The following is a 21,800-nucleotide window of genomic DNA, read 5'->3' on the forward strand; positions in this document are numbered from 1 at the left end:
CCTTTTAATCACTGTCTGCAGTTTTCTGCTCTAACTGGAACCTGGGGACATGGTCTCAGTTGTGTCTCTCAGTGAGACTTATTAGCATTAAAGGAAACTTTAGTGTTTCAATCTCATTTTGACTGACTTCTTGAGAAGTTGTTTGAACTTCCTCTCAGGGACTGAGTCTCATGTAAATAGCCTCAACGTCCCCTGAGGGTCATGAAATGCCTGGGGCTGTTGCTGTGCTGCTGGGCTGGGCTCCTGGCACACAGGGAGCTCCTGGCAATGAAGAAGAGCTTCAAAGAGACAGCTCTGCTGGTGAGCAGCTCCTCTGCACAGCCCAGCAGGGCTGAGGGCACTGCCTGCAGCACCCAGGGTAGGGGAGTGAGACAGAGAGAAGTTAAAGGCTGTCAGATGTAGAATGATGCTGAGACCTCACTGGGGGAGAATTTTTAACAGATCTTGGCACAGGAAGTCTGGTCATGCAGGGCAATGGGACTGCAGCTTTTGGAGGCATCTGGGAAAGCTGGCACTGCCCACCAACTACAGATTCTCTAAGTGCAACTCTGAGAGCATCTGGAGTGCAGAGGAGGAGGACATGCTCAGAACTTCAGCTCCCTCTCAGAATATTTCCAAGACAAAGATTTTTATAAGGTTAAAGAAATTTCCTGAGATTGTGTTTCCAGTTTCCTACTCTTGAGGAATGGGAGGAATAAATAATTAAGAAAGTATTAATTTTGACAGGTCCCTGAGACATCTGAATTGTGAGTGCTCAGTAGGTCTATCTGAGCTTCCTAATGTGCTTTCAGCCACTGCTCTGCCTGTGGGCAGCACCAGCATCACCTCTGCTAGACCCATCAGGACTAGTCTGAGCGGTCCTTTTTTCACCTGCAAACGGAATATGGCCCATACCAGTGCAGCCTGTGGTGCTGGGGAAGGAGCTGAGTCCCCTTAAATCAAATGCCATCATAAGGACACTTGGCTGTCTCCCTGAGGTTTCCTTCCAAGCTCTGAATTCCCCTCCAAGATGGAAACTTGTCCCTTAACATATCCTTGTTATGTGAAACCCCTGCACAGAAGCACAGTGATGCTAAAACAGAGAAAATGCTGTTCAGTAGGGACCCAGCACTGGAGCTGAAGGAAGATCTCCTAGGAAATCAAAAGGGTGTGACATGGGGAGTGTCTACAGAATACAGCTTTGACTTTGTTTAGATAAGTCCACACTAACTGGCCTCTTATTGTCTTCTTCTCCTGTGTTGGAAACAAACACCCAGAGGCAGCAAATGTCCAACAGCAGCTCCATGCCCCAGTTCCTCCTCCTGGCATTGGCAGACAGGCGGGAGCTGCAGCTCCTGCACTTCTGGCTCTTCCTGGCCATCTCCCTGGCTGCCCTCCTGGCCAACGGCCTCATCCTCAGCGCCGTAGCCTGTGACCACCACCTGCACACCCCCATGGGCTTCTTCCTGCTCAACCTCTCCCTCACAGACCTGGGCTGCATCGGCACCACTGTCCCCAAAGCCATGCACAATTCCCTCCAGAACAACACAACCATCTCCTACATGGGATGTGCTGCACAGCTCTTTTTCTTTCTATTCTTCATCTCAGCAGAGTTTTCCCTCCTCACCATCATGTGCTACGACCGCTACGTTGCCATCTGCAAACCCCTGCACTACGGGACCCTCCTGGGCAGCAGAGCTTGTGCCCACATGGCAGCAGCTGCCTGGGCCACTGGGTTTCTCTATTCTCTGCTGCACACAGCCAATACATTTTCCCTGCCCCTGTGCCAGGGCAATGTCTTGGGCCAGTTCTTCTGTGAAATCCCACACATCCTCAAGCTCTCCTGCTCACACTCAGGCTACCTCAGGGAAACTGGTCTTCTTATAATAAGTTGTTTTATAGGTTTTGTTTGTTTCATTTTCATTGTTTTCTCCTATGTGCAGATCTTCAGGGCTGTGCTGAGGATCCCCTCTCAGCAGGGACGGCACAAAGCCTTTTCCACGTGCCTCCCTCACCTGACCGTGGTCTCCCTGTACCTCAGCACTGGCATGTTTTCCCACCTGAAGCCCCCCTCCATCTCCTCCCCATCCCTAGATCTGATTGTGTCAGTTCTGTACTCAGTTGTGCCTCCAGCACTGAACCCCCTCATCTACAGCCTCAGGAACCAGGAGCTCAGGGACACTCTGAGGAAAATGATGACTGGATGTTTTTCAGGAGCAACAACCTGCCTCTCTTCTGCAGAACACTCATTGTGTAACACTTTAGTCTCCCAGTCTGCCTTCTAAAGCTTTTGAGAATGGCAGTAGGGAGGTTTCCTACATGTGTTCCCCTTTTCATGTTGTTAACACAGAAATTTATTCAGCATGTCATACATAATTCACTCTCTACTTCTTTATTTTGACCCACAATTGTGTAAATGAGGGATCATTCTCTGTGTGCACTTAAACAAAATAAAAATTCCTGAAGCAACTTCTTTGTCAAACATCCTGCCTTTGTTGTTCTGTACATGAGGAACCACAACCTCTGTGTATAATAAAGGACTTGAGTTCTTTTTTCCTGATTCGTCCTCCAAGAATTTCTCTGAAGCTGGAGGGCAGTGCTTGTGTGCAGGTGAGAAGGGGTAAAGAGTCCTGGTACAGGAGCACTGCCAGGGAACAGCAGCTCTTGGCCTTTTCAGTGATACTCTTTTTCCACTGCCTCCCTCTCCTTTCTGCTCCTTGCCCAAGGCCTGAGTGCTCTGGCAGCTCAGTCCCTGCTGTGTGTCAGTCCTGTGACCGTGGGCAGGGACAGGCCCTGGGCACTGCTGGCACAGAGCTGGGCTCCTTAACATCATTTCCATCAGGAAAGGGGATCCCCCTGGGCAGTTCCTGAAGACTTTGTTCTTTTTGAAAGGTTGTTGTAAAGAACAAGGCCAAGGAATAGACTCTGCAAAGTCTCATTGCTTTGCTTGTTTCCCCATTCAGTCCCTGCAGTGAGAGAAGTGACTCACTGGGGTACTTGAGGGACTGAGGGCTGGGTCAGATGTTCTGTGCTGGTGGCCAGTGGCAAATGGTCTCCAAGTCACCTGCCTGGGGCTCTGCAGCTTGTGAGGGCTCTGATGGCAGGTGAAGACTTGTCTGTAGGAACTCAGGAAGTGCAGGAGAGCACAGAGGATCTGCAGGGACAGCCCGTCCCATCCAGTCAGCAGGGAATGGAGCCCTGGAGCAGAATCCTGCCCAGGGTGGAGTCACCAGAGATCAAGTCCTAAATCTGCCTGTGAACTGGTAAAGGAGAGTTCTGCAACCCCAGGGGATGCAGCAGGAACAGAGAAAGGGCTCTGGCCAGTGACTCATCTCACCCGCAGTGAACTCCCCTTGTGCCTCCCCAGTTCAGGGAGGGCTGTACCAGAGCCAGGGCTGGGCTTTCCAGGAGGGTGTCCTGAAGAACTCTCCAGCCCACAGGCTGCATGGAGTGGAGCCCTGCCCTGCCCTTTGTGCCATTGGAAACAGCCCATGGTCCTGCCCAGCCTTGTTCTTGCCTACTGAGCCTTCCAGGACTATGGCAGAGGGTGGAGAGGAGTGATCCCCATCCTGCTGGGTCTGCTCCCCACCCTGACCAGCATGGCCAGTGCAGGCTCAGCCCAGGGTGCCACAGCCCCTCCCTGTGCAGAGCAGCACCTCCAGCTCAGGGCCCTGCAGGGATCCCAGGCTGGGATCTGCAACTGGCCAAGGCAGCCTGGACACACTGACCTGGGCAAAGGGATGTCCCTGCAGAAGAGCAAGGCAGCATTTCTGGGCCTGCAGAGAGGAATCCCTGACACAGAGAAACCTCTTTCTGCAGCCCCCCCCTGGGGACAGGCTGCTCTGTCCCTGGGCCAGGACTCTGTGCTGGGCTGGGCAGAGGGGCTGGCACTGAGGGGCACAGTCAGGCTGTGCTGGGCATCTCCTGCAGGTGACACCAGGGCTCCTGCAGTTTCCCTGACCTCCACTTCCTCCTGCCATGCTGAGTGTCCAGCCCCTGAGCTGATGGGGATGCTGAGACTCCTCTCTGTGCCCCAGGAGCTGCTGTGTCCTTCAGAGGGGCTGGGGCTGTGGGGGGAGTGCCCAGAGCTCTGCAGCACCCTGGGCTGGGCACTGCTGTGGGACCAGACCAGACTGGGCTGCTCCACCTGTTGACCTCTCTAATGAAACCACTTCTAATTTTCTCCTGAAGAACCATGAGAATGTGTGTCGTGTCCTGAGCACTAGACTGGACCCTTGGGATAATAGAAAAGGTTTTGGAGTCAGGGATATTGAGAAGGCTGGGCAGTGTCACTGGGAGACCTCTCCCTTGGAAAGGCCAGAGCCAGCCCAGAGCTTCCTGGGGCCTTGGCAAAGGCAGACATGGAAGCAGTCTGCAAACAGGGTAGCAAGGAGGGTTGGCAGAGTTCCAGACTGCTCAGGCTCAGCAGGGAAGGGGATATGACAAGTCTTCCTGCAGCCATTGCCAGGCATGGGAAGGACAAGGCAGGGATTGCAGAACCCCTGTGGGAGGGAAAAGAAGGGGATGTTCTGTGCCCAGACTGTTTCAAGGCTCTTGACATTGTCTCCTGTGATCTCCTTAGAGGCAGACTGGTGAGAGCTGGACTGGAGAAGTGAAACATGTGGTGAGTGGGAAGTTGAATGACTGATGAGGGTCAAAAGTCATGGCACAAATTCCTCTTGGCAGCAATTCCCAGGTGACATCCATCAGGGACCAGCCCTTGACCATTCCTATGGAACATCTTTATTATGTCTCTGGGTGATGGGATGAAATGCACTTTCCACTCCTTTGTGGATGAGACCAAGTTGCAGCGAGTCTGTGAGAAACCTCGTCTAGTTAATGGTGACTTGGACAAAAAAAGGGGTCAAGATGACTGAGTTGGATAAACTTGTCCTGCCATCAGGTGCCCAGCAAGGCCCAAGACAATGAAGAAAAAACTAATGGGTCAGAAGAAAGGAAAATCAAAAGGAGGGAAAAAGACCAAACACAACCAAACCAAACCCAAACAAACACAGAATGACAGATTATGCTGAGTTGGAAGGGACCCACAAGGATCATCCAGTCCAACCCAACTCTCCCATTGCCATCTGCCCCCACCCCAGCAGGGTCTGGAGCAAAGCACGGCTGAGGTCCAGCACAGCTCTGCTCTGACAGAAAGAACCTGCAGTCAGGGACAGGAAGAGGACAAAGTCTTGTTTAACCAGCCTGAAGAATAATGGGATCAAAGACCTTCTGTGTCCCTGGTCACTTGAATGACCCTGTGGATCAGGTTTGGTAGCAGGGAGGGGGCTGCAGGTTTCCCTTTGGGAAGAGGAGATCAGGAGTTGACTCTGTGTCAGAGAGAGCCAGTTTCAGGTGGCTCCAAAATGGACCAGCCAGTGCCCAAAGCTGAGCCAAAAAGCAACTCCAGAGGCACTTCAGTGATAACACTTTGGAGAAAAGATAAAATCCAGGGTGCTGTAACCCAGAGAGGAGTGAGAGAAATGGGGGAGAAACAACCCTGCAGGCACCAAGGGGAGTGGAGAAGAAGGAGGAGTGAGAGAGCCTTGGTAGGCACCTGGCAACCCCCAGCCCTGAGAGCCACAGCTCAGCCCAGCACAAAGCTCCTTTAGGTCTGGAGGTTCTTTGCAGCAGCTTTTTAGCAGAGCTGCCAGCTGGGCCATCAAAGGGGATGCTCAGCTGGGTCTGAAACCTGGGTGATCCTTGTCAGCCTTGGCTCTGTAGGAATGAACTACAGAATCCTAAATAGTTTGAATCAGATGGGACCTTTATAGGACATCTAGTCCAATCCCCCCACAATGAAAGTGTTCACGTTCAACTAGATCAGGTTGCTCACAGCCCTTTCTAACCTGGCCTTGAATGTTTCGAAGGCTGGGGCATCTATGACCTCTCTGGGTGACCTGTGCCAGTGTTTCTCCACCCTCAGTGCAAAAATATTCTTCCTTATATCTAGTTCAAATCTGCTCTTTTTTATTTGAAAACCATTATCACTTGTCTTATTACAACTAAGTCTGTGCCCATCCTTCTTATAGGTATGATCTCAGGAGCTCCTGAGAAACCTTGACCAAACCAGCTGAGCAATGAAAAGCCCCTGGACTACCAGGGGTTGTGGGAAAGTGTCCCTGGACTGGACCAGCTGCTCCTGGACCATAAAGGTAGGAACAATCTGGAGTGGAACAGTTGGGGAACACAGGATAATCAGTCATCCCATGAAAGCCTTGGAACATTTCCTGCCTGAATCACAGCCCTAATGGAACAGTTTGGATACAATTCCCAAATATTATGGAAACACCAGTCATTCCTGACACTAGGATGGAAATTCAGCAGATAACTAAAGCCAGTCCCCTTGGGAGCCCACACCCAGCAGTGCTGAGGGAGGCCCTGGCAGCTCCCCAGCACCTCCCTCTCAGTGGGACACCTCTGGCAGCCTCTCCCAGCTCGGGAACCCTCCAGTTTGCAACACTCCAAAGACCCTCCCTGTTGCCCAGGACAATTCTGATCCCCCTCCACAAACACTCCTCCAGCTGTGACCCTTGTCTGGTGGGAAACACAAAGGGATTTGGGGCAGTGTTTCCCTGATAACCAGGAGAATTTGGGAGAGGGACCTTTCCACACCCAGCTATTAATGTGTCCACACATCTCTGCCTGGGTGTGGGTGTGAATTGACTGTGGTGTGAAGGTTGTTCTTGTGAATCTATAATTCAGTCACTGTTAAAATTGAAGCAAATGCTATTGAATCATTTGAAAACTACTCAATTGGTCAATGATTAAGTGCTACTAATGTATTTTGCCTCCTTTATCTTTGTGTCTAAATCCATTGCACCCTGATCCTATAGCATCCCAAGGCTCTGTGTAAATCGTTCCTTTTCATAAATATATATGTATTTTTTTGTGACGTCCACTTTAAAATCTTCCTCCTTAGCTAAACTACAAAATAACTCCAATTTGTTGTTGATGTCTTGAAGACAATTAAAGAAAGAAAAATAATTTTTTTTCAGTGTTTTAATGGGCCCTACGGTGTGTTTGGAGTTGCATCAGCTGTCAGTCCAAGATGGGCCATGTCAGAAATGGTGAGGCTGGGGGGGGAGGAGAAAGGTTGATCATCCAGGGTCAGTGTGGATCTCCTGAGGAGACACTCAGCATCAAGATCACTTGGAGAACACCTCTATCACCTCTTCTCTGAACTAAAAAATAGCCATCCTTTAATTAAAAAAAAAAAAGTACAAACTTGGAAGACTTGTTTTGAAATTGCCTTGAAGACAATTAAAGGAAGACAAAGAGATCCTGAGGGATATCTGGAATTTAATGAGCCCCAGGGTGTGTTTGCAGCCCAGCCCATGACCCTGAGGTACTGAGAGAAGATTGAAGCAGCTGCTGAAGAAGTCAGAAGCCAAAGTCCAAGTGCCTTGAAGCATTGCTGGGCCCCACTGAGGGCAGGCACTGCCAAAGCCTCCCCAGGGACTCCTTGGAGCAGCTCCTTGGAGGCCAGGAGTGCAGGCAGACAAAGGCTCTGGGCAGGCCCCTGCAATGCTGAGCAAAGCCTGCCTTGGTTTTGTGGAGCACAAAGGCCAAGGCCTGAGCCCCAGGCCCTGGCCCAGCAGATCCTGTCCCTCCCGGCTGGCTCAGGGCTGTTTGGGGGGCACTGGGATGGGAGGGGAGGAACAACAAAGGCCCAAAACTGGGCAACCCCTGCCAGGCTCCTGAGGGAGGGGCGAGGCAGAAACCAAGTGCAGAACCTGCCAGGCAAGTGTCTTGTGGTGGCCTGAGTGGCAGAGGCAGCTGCCAGAGGCAAGGGGACAAAGGCCTGGGTGCCTTTGGGCCTTGCAGCCCTGCCAGAGCCCTTGGCCATCTCTCCTGCAGGCTGTCCTGCCCTGGCCCTGCTGCTGCTCTGGCCTTGCAGGCTGCACACACCCCTCCTGCTTTCCCACCCCCTCCCAGCAGCATTTCTAGACCCTCCCTGATGTCTCTGCACCAGCTCTGGATGTTCCCTGGAACACAAAGCCATGGGCTGATCCTGACTCCCTCTGGGTGACCTCTTGCACCACAAGGGTCCCCGTTGAGTGACATTTCTTTTTCCTCACCTTCAGTCTGAACCTTCCATGCTACTCTTTGTGGAGATTTCATTCTATTTCCAATACAGAGAAAAGCTCCATCCTGTCAGATCTCCTCTAGACCCTCTCCAGTTCTTCCTCATTCCTCCACAATGGGGAACCTCACAGACAGACAGACCAGTCCAGATGTGGTGACCCCAGGGCTGAGTCCAGGGGGGTGACAACTCCCTTGTCTGGGTGCCCACACTCCCCCCAAGGCAGCCCCATGTGCAGTTGACCTTAAATCAAGGGGCCATTCTGATTCTTTGTAACGTCACGGAATCAAGTGGCACCGTGACACTGCAGGGCCTCATGGAACCAAAGGAATGCAGGGACACTGTGGAATCTCATGGAACCAAGGGACCATTGTGACATGCGGGGTCTCTTTGGAACAAAAGGAACCCTGAGACATCTCAGACCCTCATGGAACCAAGGGGCCACTGTGCCTGCCCAGAACTCCATGGAATCAAGCAGAGCCGCTGCCTCCCCCCCGCCGCCGCACGGACCGGAGTCGCCGGCTCTGCCCCGCTTGGACACCTCTGGAGTCAGCGTGTTCTTGGGCAGCACAACTGATCTCAGACCAGAGAGTTTCCCACATTTTGCTTTGCCCACTCTTTTCCCCTGGTTTGTTTTTTTGTTCTTTGTTCATTCAGGAGGAAAAGGGGGAAGGGAGGCACATGTTGATCCCTGTTTTCATCTGTTTACAAAAGGGAGTTGGGGCAAGGGGGGAGAGAGGAGGCAATTTCTCGCTCTGCTGTTGCTTTGAATAGTTCTGTTGGTATTGCTGGTTTTGCTGCTATATTTCTTGTCAGTCAACTGTTATTTTTTCACTTATACCTCCTTGTATTTTGTCTCCCTCTATTGGTAGGGAATAAAAGGGGAGTGAATTCATTTTATTGGAGTTCCCACCCCAATATGTGTCTTTAAACCAGGACAGGTTGCTCAAGGGCTCCCTGAAATTTGGCATCAACCACAAAAGACTTGAAAATACATTTTGTCCCAATGTACAAAGAGATAATAAAGATGTTCTATAGTGGTGTTCAAGGGCTGGTCACTGAGGTATTTCATCAGGAAGTTGCTACCAAGAGGACTTTGTACCATGGATTTTATTTGACACTCTGCATTCAGCAACTTCCCACCCACCACATCTTCCACTTCTTCAGTCCAGCTCTCACCAGTCTGGCCATAAGGAGACCACAGGACACCACGTCAAGGGCCTTGATAAAGTCTGGGCACACAACATCTTCTATTCCCTCCCACAGGGGTTCTGCAATCCCTGCCTTGTCCTTCCCATGCCTGGCAATGGCTGCAGGAGGACTTGCCCTATCCCCTTTCCCTGCTGAGCCTGAGCAGTCTGGAACTCTGCCAACCCTCCTTGCTGCCCTGTTTGCAGACTGGTTCCATGTCTGCCTTTGCCAAGGCCCCAGGAAGCTCTGGGATGGCTCTGGCCTTTCCAAGTATTTGGGAGAGGTCTCCCAGTGACACTGCCCAGCCTTCTCAATATCCCTGACACCAAAACCTTTTCTATTATCCCACATTTCCAGAGGAGTTCCCAGGACACAACACAGGTTGTCCTGGTGGTTCTGGAGAATGAGAAGGGATTTCTTCCTCGAGGCCAACCCCTCCAATTGGATTTGAGTGCAGCTGAAAGGTTTCCTCAGCATTTTCCCCAGTGCCTCCCTGCCCTGAAGGTTTCTGGCCATCAGGCTGGAGCTGAGGGGGTTGGGCAGGTGCCGGAGGAGGGGGTAGAACAAGGGCTATGTCCAACTGTGCCAGGAGGGCTGTGCTGGGCAAGGATGAGGAGGATGTAGAAAACAGTGGCACTGGGGAGGGGAGAGGAGCAGCTGGAGAGACCTTGTGCCTGCCCACGCTGGGCAGGAGCTGCCCCAGGATGGCAGCTCTGAAGCACTCCCAGGATGTCCCTGTGAACAGGAGGGGAAGACTGGATCTGAAAATGGATCCTGGAAAGCAGAGAGCAGGAGTGTTATGGTGACACTGCAGGAGAGTTCCAGCCCTGCAGCAAGGTCACAGAAGAAGTGACCCAGTACATGCACTGCCCTCAGAAGATCCCACAGCATCCTGGAGATGCTGGAAGGGAGCCCAGCTCTGCTTCACAAGTTCCCAGGGCCTGTCCCTGCCTGTGCTCCAAGGGCTTCCAGCCCACAGGACTGTGCTCAGAGAGCACTCAGGCCTTACAGTGAGAAAGGGGCTCAGGAGGACAGTGTGGAAGTGGCAAGAGAGCAGTTCTGCAAAGACCAAGCCCTGCTGCTCCCTGGCAGTGCTGCTGGGCTGGGATTATTGTCCCCTTCCCGTTTGTAAATAGACTCTGTCCTGCAGTGTGCTGTCCTTTAGGAACATCTGAGAAGAAGGGTCTTGGACAAAGAAGGCACTGCAGGGTCCTTTATTTTGTTTAAATGCTCAGAGAGCACAATTCATCATTTTTACATCTCTGGGTCAAATTCAATGGGTAGACACTAAATTAGAAGGCAGATGTATAATAATATTTAATTGCACAGAAAATTATTGCCAGAAGAACCCAATGACCTCCATGAAAAACCTGAGTAGGAAGGCTGACCATTAAGGAGTCCCATTCTGAATGCTACACACCAGAAACCTGGCATGTAAATGCTCCTGAAAAGCATCCAGTCAGCATTTTTCTCAGGGCATCCTTGAGCTCCTGGTTCCTCAGGCTGTAGATGAGAGGATTCAGTGCTGGAGGTACCACTGAGTAGAGAACTGACACCACCAGATCCAGGGATGAGGAGGAGATGGAGGGGGGCTTCAGGTAGGCAAATGTGCCAGTGCTGACAAACAGGGAGACCACAGCCAGGTGAGGGAGGCACATGGAAAAGGCTTTGTGCCGTCCCTGCTGAGAGGGGATCCTCAGCACAGCCCTAAAGATCTGCACATAGGAGAAAACAATGAAAACAAAACAAGCAAATACTAAAGAGATGGAAAACAAGAGAAGCCAGAGTTCCCTGATGTAAGAGTGTGAGCAGGAAAGCTTGAGGATGCCAGGGATTTCACAGAAGAACTGCCCCAGGGCATTACCTTGGCACAGGGGCAGGGAAAATGTATTGGCTGTGTGCAGCAGAGAATAGAGAAATGCAGTGGCCCAGGCAGCTGCTGCCATGTGGGCACAAGCTCTGCTGCCCAGGAGGGTCCCGTAGTGCAGGGGTTTGCAGATGGCAACGTAGCGGTCGTAGCACATGATGGTGAGGAGGGAAAACTCTGCTGACATGAAGTAGTCAAAGAAAAAGACCTGTGCAGCACATCCGTAGTAGGAAATGGTTGTGGTGCCCCAGAGGGAATTGTGCATGGCTTTGGGGACAGTGGTGCAGATGCAGCCCAGGTCTGTGAGGGAGAGGTTGAGCAGGAAGAAGCCCATGGGGGTGTGCAGGTGGTGGTCACAGGCTACGGCGCTGAGGATGAGGCCGTTGGCCAGGAGGGCAGCCAGGGAGATGGCCAGGAAGAGCCAGAAGTGCAGGAGCTGCAGCTCCCGCCTGTCTGCGAATGCCAGGAGGAGGAACTGGGTGAGGGAGCTGCTGTTGGACATTTCCTGCTTTTTAGCACAGGATCTGTTCAAAAAAGGAAAGGACAGGGAACAGTTAAGACAGACCTCTGTGAAAAAGCCACTCCATTGCTACAAGAAATCCATGTGTCAAATGTCACCAAATGCACTGCCAAGGAGTCAGGTTAGCTCTGCTACAGGGGGAAATGGAATTTTTTGGTAGAGCTCTCACACACACAAGGAATGTCAGATGTAACAGACCTTGAGTACAAAAGTTCCATCTCTACACCCATGACTCAAAAGAGCTGGGGCTGCAGAGCAGAAGCTTAGTCTGTCCTTAGAATAATTGTACCTGTGTTTTCTATTTCTACCATCATACCTGGGAAAGTTCTTTTCCACTGCAGGTATCCTCATTTCTATGGCCCAGCACACAGTGCCCAGCAGAGCTGCAGGGAAGGGCCCCCAGAGCTGCCTGAACACCCCCTCCCCCAGGCCTTGGGGGCACTTGCCCCCCACTCCCTGCCCAGGGCTCTGCTGCCTGGAGCTGTCCCTGCCAGCAGCTGCTTCCCTGGGCCCAGGGCTTGACCCTGCCAGTGCTGCCAGAGCCCATCCCAGCCCTGGGGGCTCAGCTCTGCCTGGCTGAGCCCTCCCAGAAGCACAGGGCACTGCCCAGGGGCATCTCTGCCTGGGCAGGCTCTGATGGCAATGCCAGAGAAACCCTGAGGAGGCTGGAAAAGTGACACTGATGCCGTCTATAAGAACCCCTGTCAGTCTGTGCCTCTTGCAAATACCTTCTGGGAAATTTCCTGCTTTGATCTGGAGCTGTGACCAGCCCTCATCCCTGCAGCCCACTTTGGAGATCAGAAGGACTCTGCCCTGCTCTGCCCTCCCAGGAGTTGTTCCTTCCCCACAGCCCTTCTCCCCCAGCCCCGTGGCAGCTCCTTGGCCGGGCTGAGAGCTGACCCTGGCAGGCAGCAGAGTCCCTGCCCCAGCACACAGAGCCCTGGGGGCAGGACCCTGCTCTGCCCCACAGCCCTGGGCACCCCTGGCTGCACCCCCACCTTCCCACCCCACAGCCAGCCCTGGCACAGGGAACCTTCTGGCCCTGGGCCTCTGATGGGGCAGCAGCAAGTCCTGCTCTGCAGCAGCTTCTCCTGCTGCACCCCAGCAAATCCAGCAGTCATCCTGACAGCTCCTGCCACTGCTGCCATTTGGCAGCTGGCAGAGGCACTTGCAGGAACTCACCTGCACTGCTCTGCAGCCAGAGCCTGACCATGGCAAAGGGCTGGCAAGGTTCCTGCCCTGAGCAGCTCTGCCCTGTCCTCCCACCCCAGGATCCCTTGAACCTCCTGCTCCCTTCTCCTCTCTGCCCTTGCTGCCTGCAGTTCCTGCCCTGCTCTGCCATATGGCCACTTCCTCTGCACTGCAGCAACTGGGAGAGTCCTGCTGAAAGATCCCAGAAGCTGTGGGATGTGGTAGCTTTAGGACATGCCTCCAGGAAGGCAAGCTGAACTTTCCTACAGCCAGAGAATTCTTCCTTCAAATCCTGGGAAGGTTTCTCCCATAGTGAGAGCTCAGTCACCTCCCAGCCCAGGCTGCCTCTCATCTCTCTGCCTTCTCTCCTGGGTGCTGCAGGCAGTGCCCTCAGCCCTGCTGGGCTGTGCAGAGGAGCTGCTCACCAGCAGAGCTGTCTCTTTGAAGCTCTTCTTGCTTGCCAGGAGCTCCCTGTGTGCCAGGAGCCCGGCCCAGCTCAGCAGCACAGCAACAGCCCCAGGTATTTAGTGACCCTCAAGGGGGTTTGGGGTTGTTTACATGTGGCACAGTCCCTGAGAGGAAGTTCAAACAACTTTTCAAGAAGTCAAAGTGAGATTGAAACACTAAAGTTTTTCGTAGTGCTAATGAGTCTCACTGAGGGACACAACTGAGAACGTGTCCCCAGGTTCCAGTTAGAGCAGAAATCTGCAGACAGTGATGACAAGGATGGACAAGCAAGGCAAAGGTGACTCTGATGCTGAACAAATCATGACTTGTTTCCTTAATCTAAAAGGCCAATCCCTGACCCCCAGCCCCTGGGAAGGCAGATTCTGTCCCTGCCTCATTCCTCAGGGCTCTTCCTGGGGCACTGGGATGTGGGATGTGCAATGCCAAGGGCAGGACCATGGGGTGGCACCTGCCAGGCTGCTGAGCAGGGACAAGGAGGCCATGAGGCCCCAGGGCTGCAAGGGGCACTCCCCTCCTCCTGGCATCAGGGGCACAGACAGCAGCCATGGCCAAAGGCCTGCAGAAGGTGGCTCTGTCAGGGCCTTTCAGCTTCTTCCCATCCCTGTCTCCTCTCCAGCCCAGGCTGTCCTACGGTGTCCATGCCCTGCCCCTTTCCCTGCAGGCTGTCGTCATCCCCCCGGCTGCCCCACCTGGCTGGCACCTTCCTGCACTGACATCTCTGCGTCCTCCCTGGCTCTTCCTGCACACACAAAGCCTTGGGCTCATCCAGACTCCACAACACTGACCTCAGAGGGAAATTTCTGACTTCTTGTCCCCAGTCTAGGCCACCCCAGCTGCCCTTGGTGGCACTAGTTCTTTCTTAGGCTGTTTTCTGACAGGAAATAAAGCTCCACCAGCTCTGACACCCCCCTTCCAGACCTCTCAGGCTACTCCTCTACTGTCCTCAATCTTCACATCACTGACCCCTGAGTCCTCAGCCTCTATATAGGGGTCATGTGCTTGAGGCCCCAAATTCCTTCCTGGGAGATCTCTTGGCCCTCTCCAAGGTTTTGGAAGATGACAATAGAGTACTCTTCTCCCAGGAAACACAGAGGGACACTTTTTTCCAAGGGTTGTCTTGGCAGAATGAGGCACAATCTCTTTAAACTTTCTGGCACAAGGGAGCCCTGAGCTCTGGGTACGGAGGGAGGTCCAAGTGCCAACCACTGGAGTGGGAGCTACAAATCATCAGGGCTTGTGTTCTTTGGAGGGCCAGACACTGGGGAGAGTGGTGTGTGTGTGCACATGGAAGGACTTGAAGGGCACAATGAACTGTCTCAAAACACTGTCAAAGCAGGAAAATCCCATAAGGCACCACAAGACCTAAGCACTGGTGGCAAACAGGAAGGCCTTTAATTCCAAGGCCTAAAGGGAGGTGAAGCTTTGGAAGTAGCCCCCAGGACAGAATTGCACTGTGCAGAGTGTGGGAAAGAGCAGACAGCCCCAACAGGAAGCCAGGGCTGGTAAGGCAGGTCTGGGGAACCCATCCAGACAAAGATTCCCACCTGCAGACTGGAAGCACAGCGGGCAAAACTCCCACCGTGGTAAGCTGTGGGAAAGGAAGCAAGTCCTTGTAGACGTGCCAGCCCAAGCTGTGAGAACAGCATCTACCCCCGTGAATACCCGGGGCTTGGGCTGTATAAAAGTGATAGCCCAGAAGCACAACTTGGGGACCCTCCACCGAGCAGAGCAGGGTGAAGAAGGACCGGTGGGAGCCTCAGGGATCTCCATGGTGTGATACATTTACTTCATCTCTGTCTCTCTCTCACTGGCTTCCCACCACCCCCTTCTTCTCTCTCTCTTTCTACTTCTTTCTGTCTCTCTCTCCATCCTATTTACTGTTAAATCAAAGCTGGACTGCTGACTTTGGCACATGGTCTCCTTTGCAGCTGAATTTGGGCAGAGGTGTCTTTTCATAATGGGAACCTGAGAGTATCCATGAGGTTTTACAGTGTGGGAATGGCCACTGGATTCCATGAGGTTCCACAGAGTCACAGGGTCCATTTGGCTTCGTAAGGCTCTGCAGTGTGATAATGGACCCTTGATTCCATGGGTTTGCAAAATGTCTCAGGACTCCTTTGGTTCTAGGAGGCCCCACATATCACAGTGTCCCCTTGGTTCCATGAGATTCCACAGTGTCCCAGGAATCCTTTGGTTCCATGAGCCCTGCAGTGTCACAATTGCCCGTTGGTTCCATGAGGTTCCACAGTGTCACAGGGATTCCTTTGCTTCCATTGGACCCCGCAGTGTGACAGTGGCCCCTTGATTTCCTGAGGTTCCACAGTGCCAATATGGGCCCTTGATTTCTTGAGGTCCACAGTGTCCCAGGGTCCCTTTGTGTCCCTCACGCTCTGCAGTGTCAGAGTGGCCCCTTGATTCCATGAGGTTCTGAAAAGTCTCAGGGTTCCATGGGTTCCATGAGTCCCTGCAGTGTCACAGTGGCCTCTGAGTCCCTGAGATTCCTCAGTGTCACAATGTCCCCTTATTCTATGAGGGCCCGAAATGTCTCAGGGCTCCCTTGGTTCCATGAGGCACTTCATGGCACAATGAACCCTTGGTTCCATGAGGTTCCACAGTGTCCCAGGGTTCCTTTGGCTCCAGAAGGCCCTACAGTGTCACAATGGCCCCTTTACTCCAGGAGGTTCCACAGTGTCCTTGCTGGAACACACAGGGCTGTAATGTTGTCACCCCTGCAGAGCTGCCTCCAGCTCTGGGCTCCAGCACAGGAAGGACATGGACCTGTTGGAATGAGTCCAGAGGGGAGCAGCAAGAGGATCAGAGGGATGGAGCAGCTCTGCTGTGAGGAAAGGCTGAGAGAATTGGGATTGTTGAGGCTGGAGAAGAGAAGGCTTTGGGGTGACCTAATTGTGGCCTTCCAGTGCCTGAAGGGAGCCAACCAGGAAGATGGAGAGAGACTTTGGACAAGGACCTGGAGTGACAGGACAAGGGGAATGGCTTCACACTGAGAAAGGGAAGGGTTAGATGGGATATTAGGAAGAATTTCTGGACTGTGATGGTAGTGAGATCCTGGCACAGGTTGCTCAGAGAAGTTCTGGCTGCCCCATCCCTGGAAGTGTTCACAACCAGGCTGGATGGGGCTGTGAGTTCTGAGTCCAGTGGAAGGTGTCCCTGCCCATGGCAGGGGGTTGGACTGAGATGTTCTTTAAGGTCCCTTCCAACCCAAACCATTCCATGATTCTGTGACTGGTGGGGGATGTGGTGGTCGGAGCCATCGGGCACAGAGACCCCAAAATGATGGAGTTTTCCATTCTGAGTGGAGGAAGGAGGGGGCAGCAGAACTGACACCTTGGACTGCTGGTGGTCAGACCTTGTCCTGTTTGGGAGACTGACTGATCTGGGTGTGAGTGTGGATGTGCTGGAGGGCAGGAAGGCTCTGCAGAGGGATCTGGACAGGCTGGATCAATAAGGCCAAGTGTCAGGGCCTGCCCTTGGGTCCCAATAACCCCCTGGAACGCTCCAGGCTGGGGGCAGAGGGGCTGGAGAGCTGCTCAGCAGGAAGGGACTTGGGGGTGCTGCTTGACAGCAGCTGGATATGAGGCAGAGTGTGCCCAGGGAGGCAAGAAGGCCAAGGGCATGGTGGCCTTTGTGGAGAAGAGTGTGGCCAGCAGGAGCAGAGAACTGATTGCCCCTCTGTGCTGGGCACTGGGGAGGCCCCACCTGGAGTGCTGTGTCCAGTTCTGGCCCCTCAGTTCCAAAAGGCCCTTGAGGGGCTGGAGCGTGTCCAGAGAAGGGAACGGAGCTGGGGAAGGCTCTGGAAAACATGTCTGCTGAGGGACGGCTGAGGGAACTGGGCTGGTTGAGTCTGGAGAAGGGGAGGCTCAGGGGGGACCTCATTGCTCTCTGCAATGACCTGAAAGGAGGTTTTAGTGGGGTGGGGGTCGGTGTCTTCTGGAAAGCCTTTAGTGACAGGAAGAGAGGAAACGGCCTTAAATTGCACCAGGCAAGGTTCATATTAGATATTCAAAAACCCTTTTTCCACTGAGAGAGTGCTCAGGCATTGGAACAAGTAGCCCAGGGAGGTGGTGGAGTCTCTGGAAGCATTCAGGTGGCATCTGGATGTAGCACTTTGGGATGGGGTTTAGGGGTGATTCTGGTGGTGCTGGGTTGACAGGTGGACTGGAAGATCTGGAAGGTCTCTTCCAATGTTGATGATTCTGTGATTCTCTTACCTGTCATCCCTGTTTGCAGGTTTGTGCTCTAACAAGACCCTGGGGATGTTTTCTCTGTTGGGTCCACAGAGATTGTTTTGTGTGAGTTTTTTTCCTCTACGATCAAAACAAAGAATAATTAATGCTATATCCAGCAGGTGGCTTTCAAGTCATAACTTGGTCCAGTTTGTCCAACTGTGTCCAAACAGGTGAGGAAAATCTGGAACTTTAGAAGGGTTAGTTTTTTACCTCATTAGCAGGATATCCAGGGGTGCACCAAGTGCCTGCCAGTGAGGAGCACAAGAGACCAGTAGACAGTGACAATATTGTTCTAATGTTAATGTCACTGGAGCACAGAGTGAGATCACATCTGAGTTATGTTTCTTTAATTAGTGATTGGGAATAAAGAGAAAAAATCACATAGTTGATGACACTTTTGTATTTATTTCACACTTTTAACAAGGTATTTTGCAGCTGGACTTTGAATAAGGTTCCATGGTATATTGCACATTTCTATCTCAAGTTAACAGTCTACTTCTTCCCAAAGAAATTCTCAGCAGCTAACACCCTTTCATCATCTGGCTCTTTCCCTGATGGCTTGAGCTTGTTGCTTTTTCTGGTAAATACCCATTTGACACAATGCACTGGGCAGCTTCTGCCAAGTGCCACTGGATCTCACTTCTTCCCTTGCCTTGAGGTCGTTGTGCTTTAAGAATGTGGCTGTTCAGATGCCCTGAAATGTCTCTAGTATTTCAGTGGGAAGAAGCTTCAAGATGTGCTGTTTGGCACACATGAAAAATTCCCTGCCCAGAGAGCCATGGAAATGTAGGTGCTGCTCAGTAATGCCCCTGGACTGGGACAGGCACTGCTGAGGATTTCTTCCTTCCCCTCTCTGATTCCATTCCCACTGTTTTGTACAGACTCCTTGTGGTCAGATTTTGCACTGTACAGTTTGATAAGTTAGTGGAGATGTGTGTTTGCAGGCATGTTCTTCTTCTGTATTCCTGGATAAAATTCAGTAAACTGATACCTGGCTTGAACTTTTTCACCCCCATAGTACTATTTTTATTTATTTCTACAGAACAGCTTGAGAAAATGAAGGCAGACTTAGCCCCAATTTACTTGCTGCTGTAATCTCTTGACCTTGTTTTCTTTTCCCTTCCCCCAAACTGATGGGTAACTGTGAAACCCAAGGTCAGGAATGTGGTTGGAATTCCAGGCCCCAGTCTGGGGGAGGTGACACTTTCAGCCCCCGGGGGAAGAAGCCACTGCTTTGTTTATTAACAGGCAAAGACAGCCCAGGATTTCTGGCTCTCCAAGCAGCAGCACTGGCAGGGAAGAGAGCTGCTGGCTTGGATGGAAGAGGGTTGATAGAAAAGTAGTGACGGCTCACAGGGGGAGAGGAAAAACGTGTTATTTGGGGGTGTAAAGCTGGGGGGGGATGACAAGCTAACAAGGTAGTGGAAGCCACGTGAACAGGAAAAGGAGGGCTTAGAGGAGACAGATCAGGACAGAAGGAGAGACCCTCATGTTTCAGCCCCTGAATATCAAATCTTAGGAGATCATGAAGGAAAGCAGAAACGAAACTCACCTGTCCTTTGGTGAGTTTCCAAATGGATCAGCTGTCATATTTTAAGGAGGGTGTATTCCAGGGTATTTAACACAGAAAAGTGACCCCATCAAATGACACATGTATAGGGATTCCTTATGAGTGATTTTTATATGAGAGAACACATACACATGCAAAGATTTGAAAGCATTTTGGAATAAAAAATATTGAAAAAGAACCAAATCTATAAATAGACACCTGGAGAGATACTCAGGACAAACAATATATTTGCATTTTCATGTTTTGCTCATGTGCACATGTAAATCAGGTTGTAGGACCTGTATTTTGAGTTCATATAGTCATACAGAGAACTATACATAAAGACATCATATTGAGGTTCTGATTTGATCCCAAATCTATGTTTATCAAATTGTTACTTAAAGATGTTCTAATACAGTACCGTGCATTAGTACCTCTCATTTTAAAATGTGTTAAAAACAGATTTTTTTTCCTTGATGTTTCTACAGAGTACTTATATTTTACTCTTCATTTCAGAGTTCTTTAATCCAGTGCTCACAAGCCAATCTACCTCTTGATGACAGAGTTCCCATTTAACAATATAGGTAGCATAATGCTACTGGTAATTAAGCTTTTTATACCTGCTTTTATACAGTGGTCTGAGCTGTAGTTTTGCTGTGGTGCTTCTGATTCCTAAACTTAACTGTATTTATACCATGTTTGTAGGCAGCAGGCCCAGTCTTCACATAAGGTAAATACATAACACTGGAATCTCTCTGCTGTTAACAGACACAAACATGTCTATTGAACCTGTATACTTTGGAATTTGCTTCTGTTGCTCTATTTACTTGCTAAAATGCTTTGAAACAGATCTGGAGAGGGCATTTGTGTTTCCATTTGTGAGTGCTATTACTGCATTTTGAGGGTGTGCACTGATTTGTTTGGATCTAAAAGACTGCCATGTGCATCATGGTAGGGCTTCAGTCACCAAAGATTTTGTATCAGAGCAAAAGTTGAAGGTGAAAATCTATGCCCTTATGGCTGAGGATGAAAAAAGGATCAGTCCAGAAGTGTGGTATACCCCTGAGACCGTAGGAAAATTGAATATTGAGTCCTTTGAAATATCTGTGAAGGATCCAGACAAACCTATTAGAGTAAAACAATACCCAAACCCTCATGAAGGAAGAATCGGCCTTAAGCCTACTATAGAGAGACTGTTGGCACAGGGATTGCTAGAACCTTGCATGTCTCCCCATAACACGCCCATCCTACCTGTGAAAAAGCCTGATGGGACCTACCGACTGGTACAAGACCTGAGGGAGGTCAATAAACAAACAGTGACAAGGTTCCCAGTAGTTGCTAACCCTTACACCTTACTAAGCCAAATTTCCCCAGAACATCAATGGTACAGTGTGATAGACCTGAAAGACGCTTTTTGGACCTGTCCCCTTAAGGTGGAGAGTAGAAATTACTTCGCCTTCGAGTGGGAAGACCCAGACACTCATAGAAAACAACAACTGAGGTGGACAGTCTTGCCCCAGGGGTTTACAGAGTCTCCAAACTTGTTTGGGCAAGCCCTGGAACAGCTATTAGAGTCCTTCAAACCTTGTGAAGGAACAGTTTTGGTACAGTATGTTGATGATCTGCTAATAGCTGGAAAAGATGCTGAAACTGTGAGAGATGAGAGTATCAGACTCCTGAATTTCCTGGGTGAAAAGGGCCTGAAAGTGTCCAAGTCCAAACTACAATTTACAGAAGAGAAAGTAAAATATCTAGGGCATTGGTTAAGTAAGGGATGTAAAAGACTGGATCCTGATAGAGTGAAAGGAATACTGCCCTTGTCTATACCCAAGAATAAAAGACAAATTAGGCAAATTCTAGGTCTCTTAGGATACTGCAGACAGTGGATAGAGAACTACAGTAACAAAGTAAAATTCTTGTATGAGAAGCTAGTTAAAGAAGGACTGGTGAAGTGGAGCGACGAGGACGAGAGCAGGCTAGAAAGATTAAAAGAAGATCTGATAAATGCCCCTGTGCTTAGTCTTCCAGACATTAGAAAACCTTTCTATTTGTTTGTAAATGTTGAAAATGGAACAGCTTATGGGGTCTTAACGCAGAAATGGGCTGAGCATAAAAAACCTGTGGGATACTATTCTAAAATTCTAGATCCAGTTAGTAGAGGTTGGCCCACCTGTTTACAAGCGATAGTAGCTACTGCACTATCAGTGGAAGAGGCAATTAAAGTAACCTTTGGAGGAGAACTGAAGGTGTATACTCCACACGATATCCGTGGAGTATTGAAACAGAGGGCAGAAAAATGGTTAACTGATAGCCGGTTATTAAAGTATGAAAGTATTCTGCTTAATACTTCCAAATTAGAACTGGAAGTAACACACTTGCAAAACCCAGCTCAGTTTCTGTATGGTGAACCCCAAGGGAGTGTAGTACATGACTGCACACAGGTCATAAGCCTCCAAACTAAAATTAGAGAATATCTTGAAGAAGAAGAGTTAGATACAGGTGAAAAACTTCATATCAATGGTTCATCTAGAGTTGTAGATGGGAAGAGAAGATCTGGTTATGCCATAGTGGATGGAATTACCTTTCAAGTTAGGGAATCTGGATCCTTGAGTAATACATGGTCAGCCCAAGTGTGTGAGTTATATGCTCTATTAAGATCTCTGCAGTTGTTGAATGGAAAAACAGGGACCGTGTTTACAGAT

The 21,800-nt window shown here is 50.7% G+C and overlaps 1 protein-coding gene and 1 pseudogene across 1 annotated transcript; one reads left to right on the top strand and one right to left on the bottom strand.

Moving 5' to 3' along the window:
- The window catches only part of LOC127474808 (uncharacterized), a 1,366,245-nt pseudogene that overhangs the window by 284,450 nt on the left and 1,059,995 nt on the right, over window positions 1-21,800 (top strand).
- LOC127474903 (olfactory receptor 14J1-like) lies at window positions 4,459-11,696 on the bottom strand (the record flags this gene model as incomplete). The annotated part of the gene is made up of 2 exons (XM_051796225.1): window positions 10,710-11,696; window positions 4,459-4,481 (listed from the first exon to the last, which is right to left on the bottom strand). Coding segments are annotated over exons 1-2 (939 nt in total), but the record flags the coding sequence as incomplete, so codon positions are not given.

Source organism: Manacus candei, unplaced genomic scaffold (assembly GCF_025592945.1).
Source record: "Manacus candei isolate 608988 ecotype Guabito, Panama unplaced genomic scaffold, ASM2559294v1 h1tg000045l, whole genome shotgun sequence".
Classification (NCBI taxonomy): Eukaryota; Metazoa; Chordata; class Aves; order Passeriformes; family Pipridae; genus Manacus; species Manacus candei.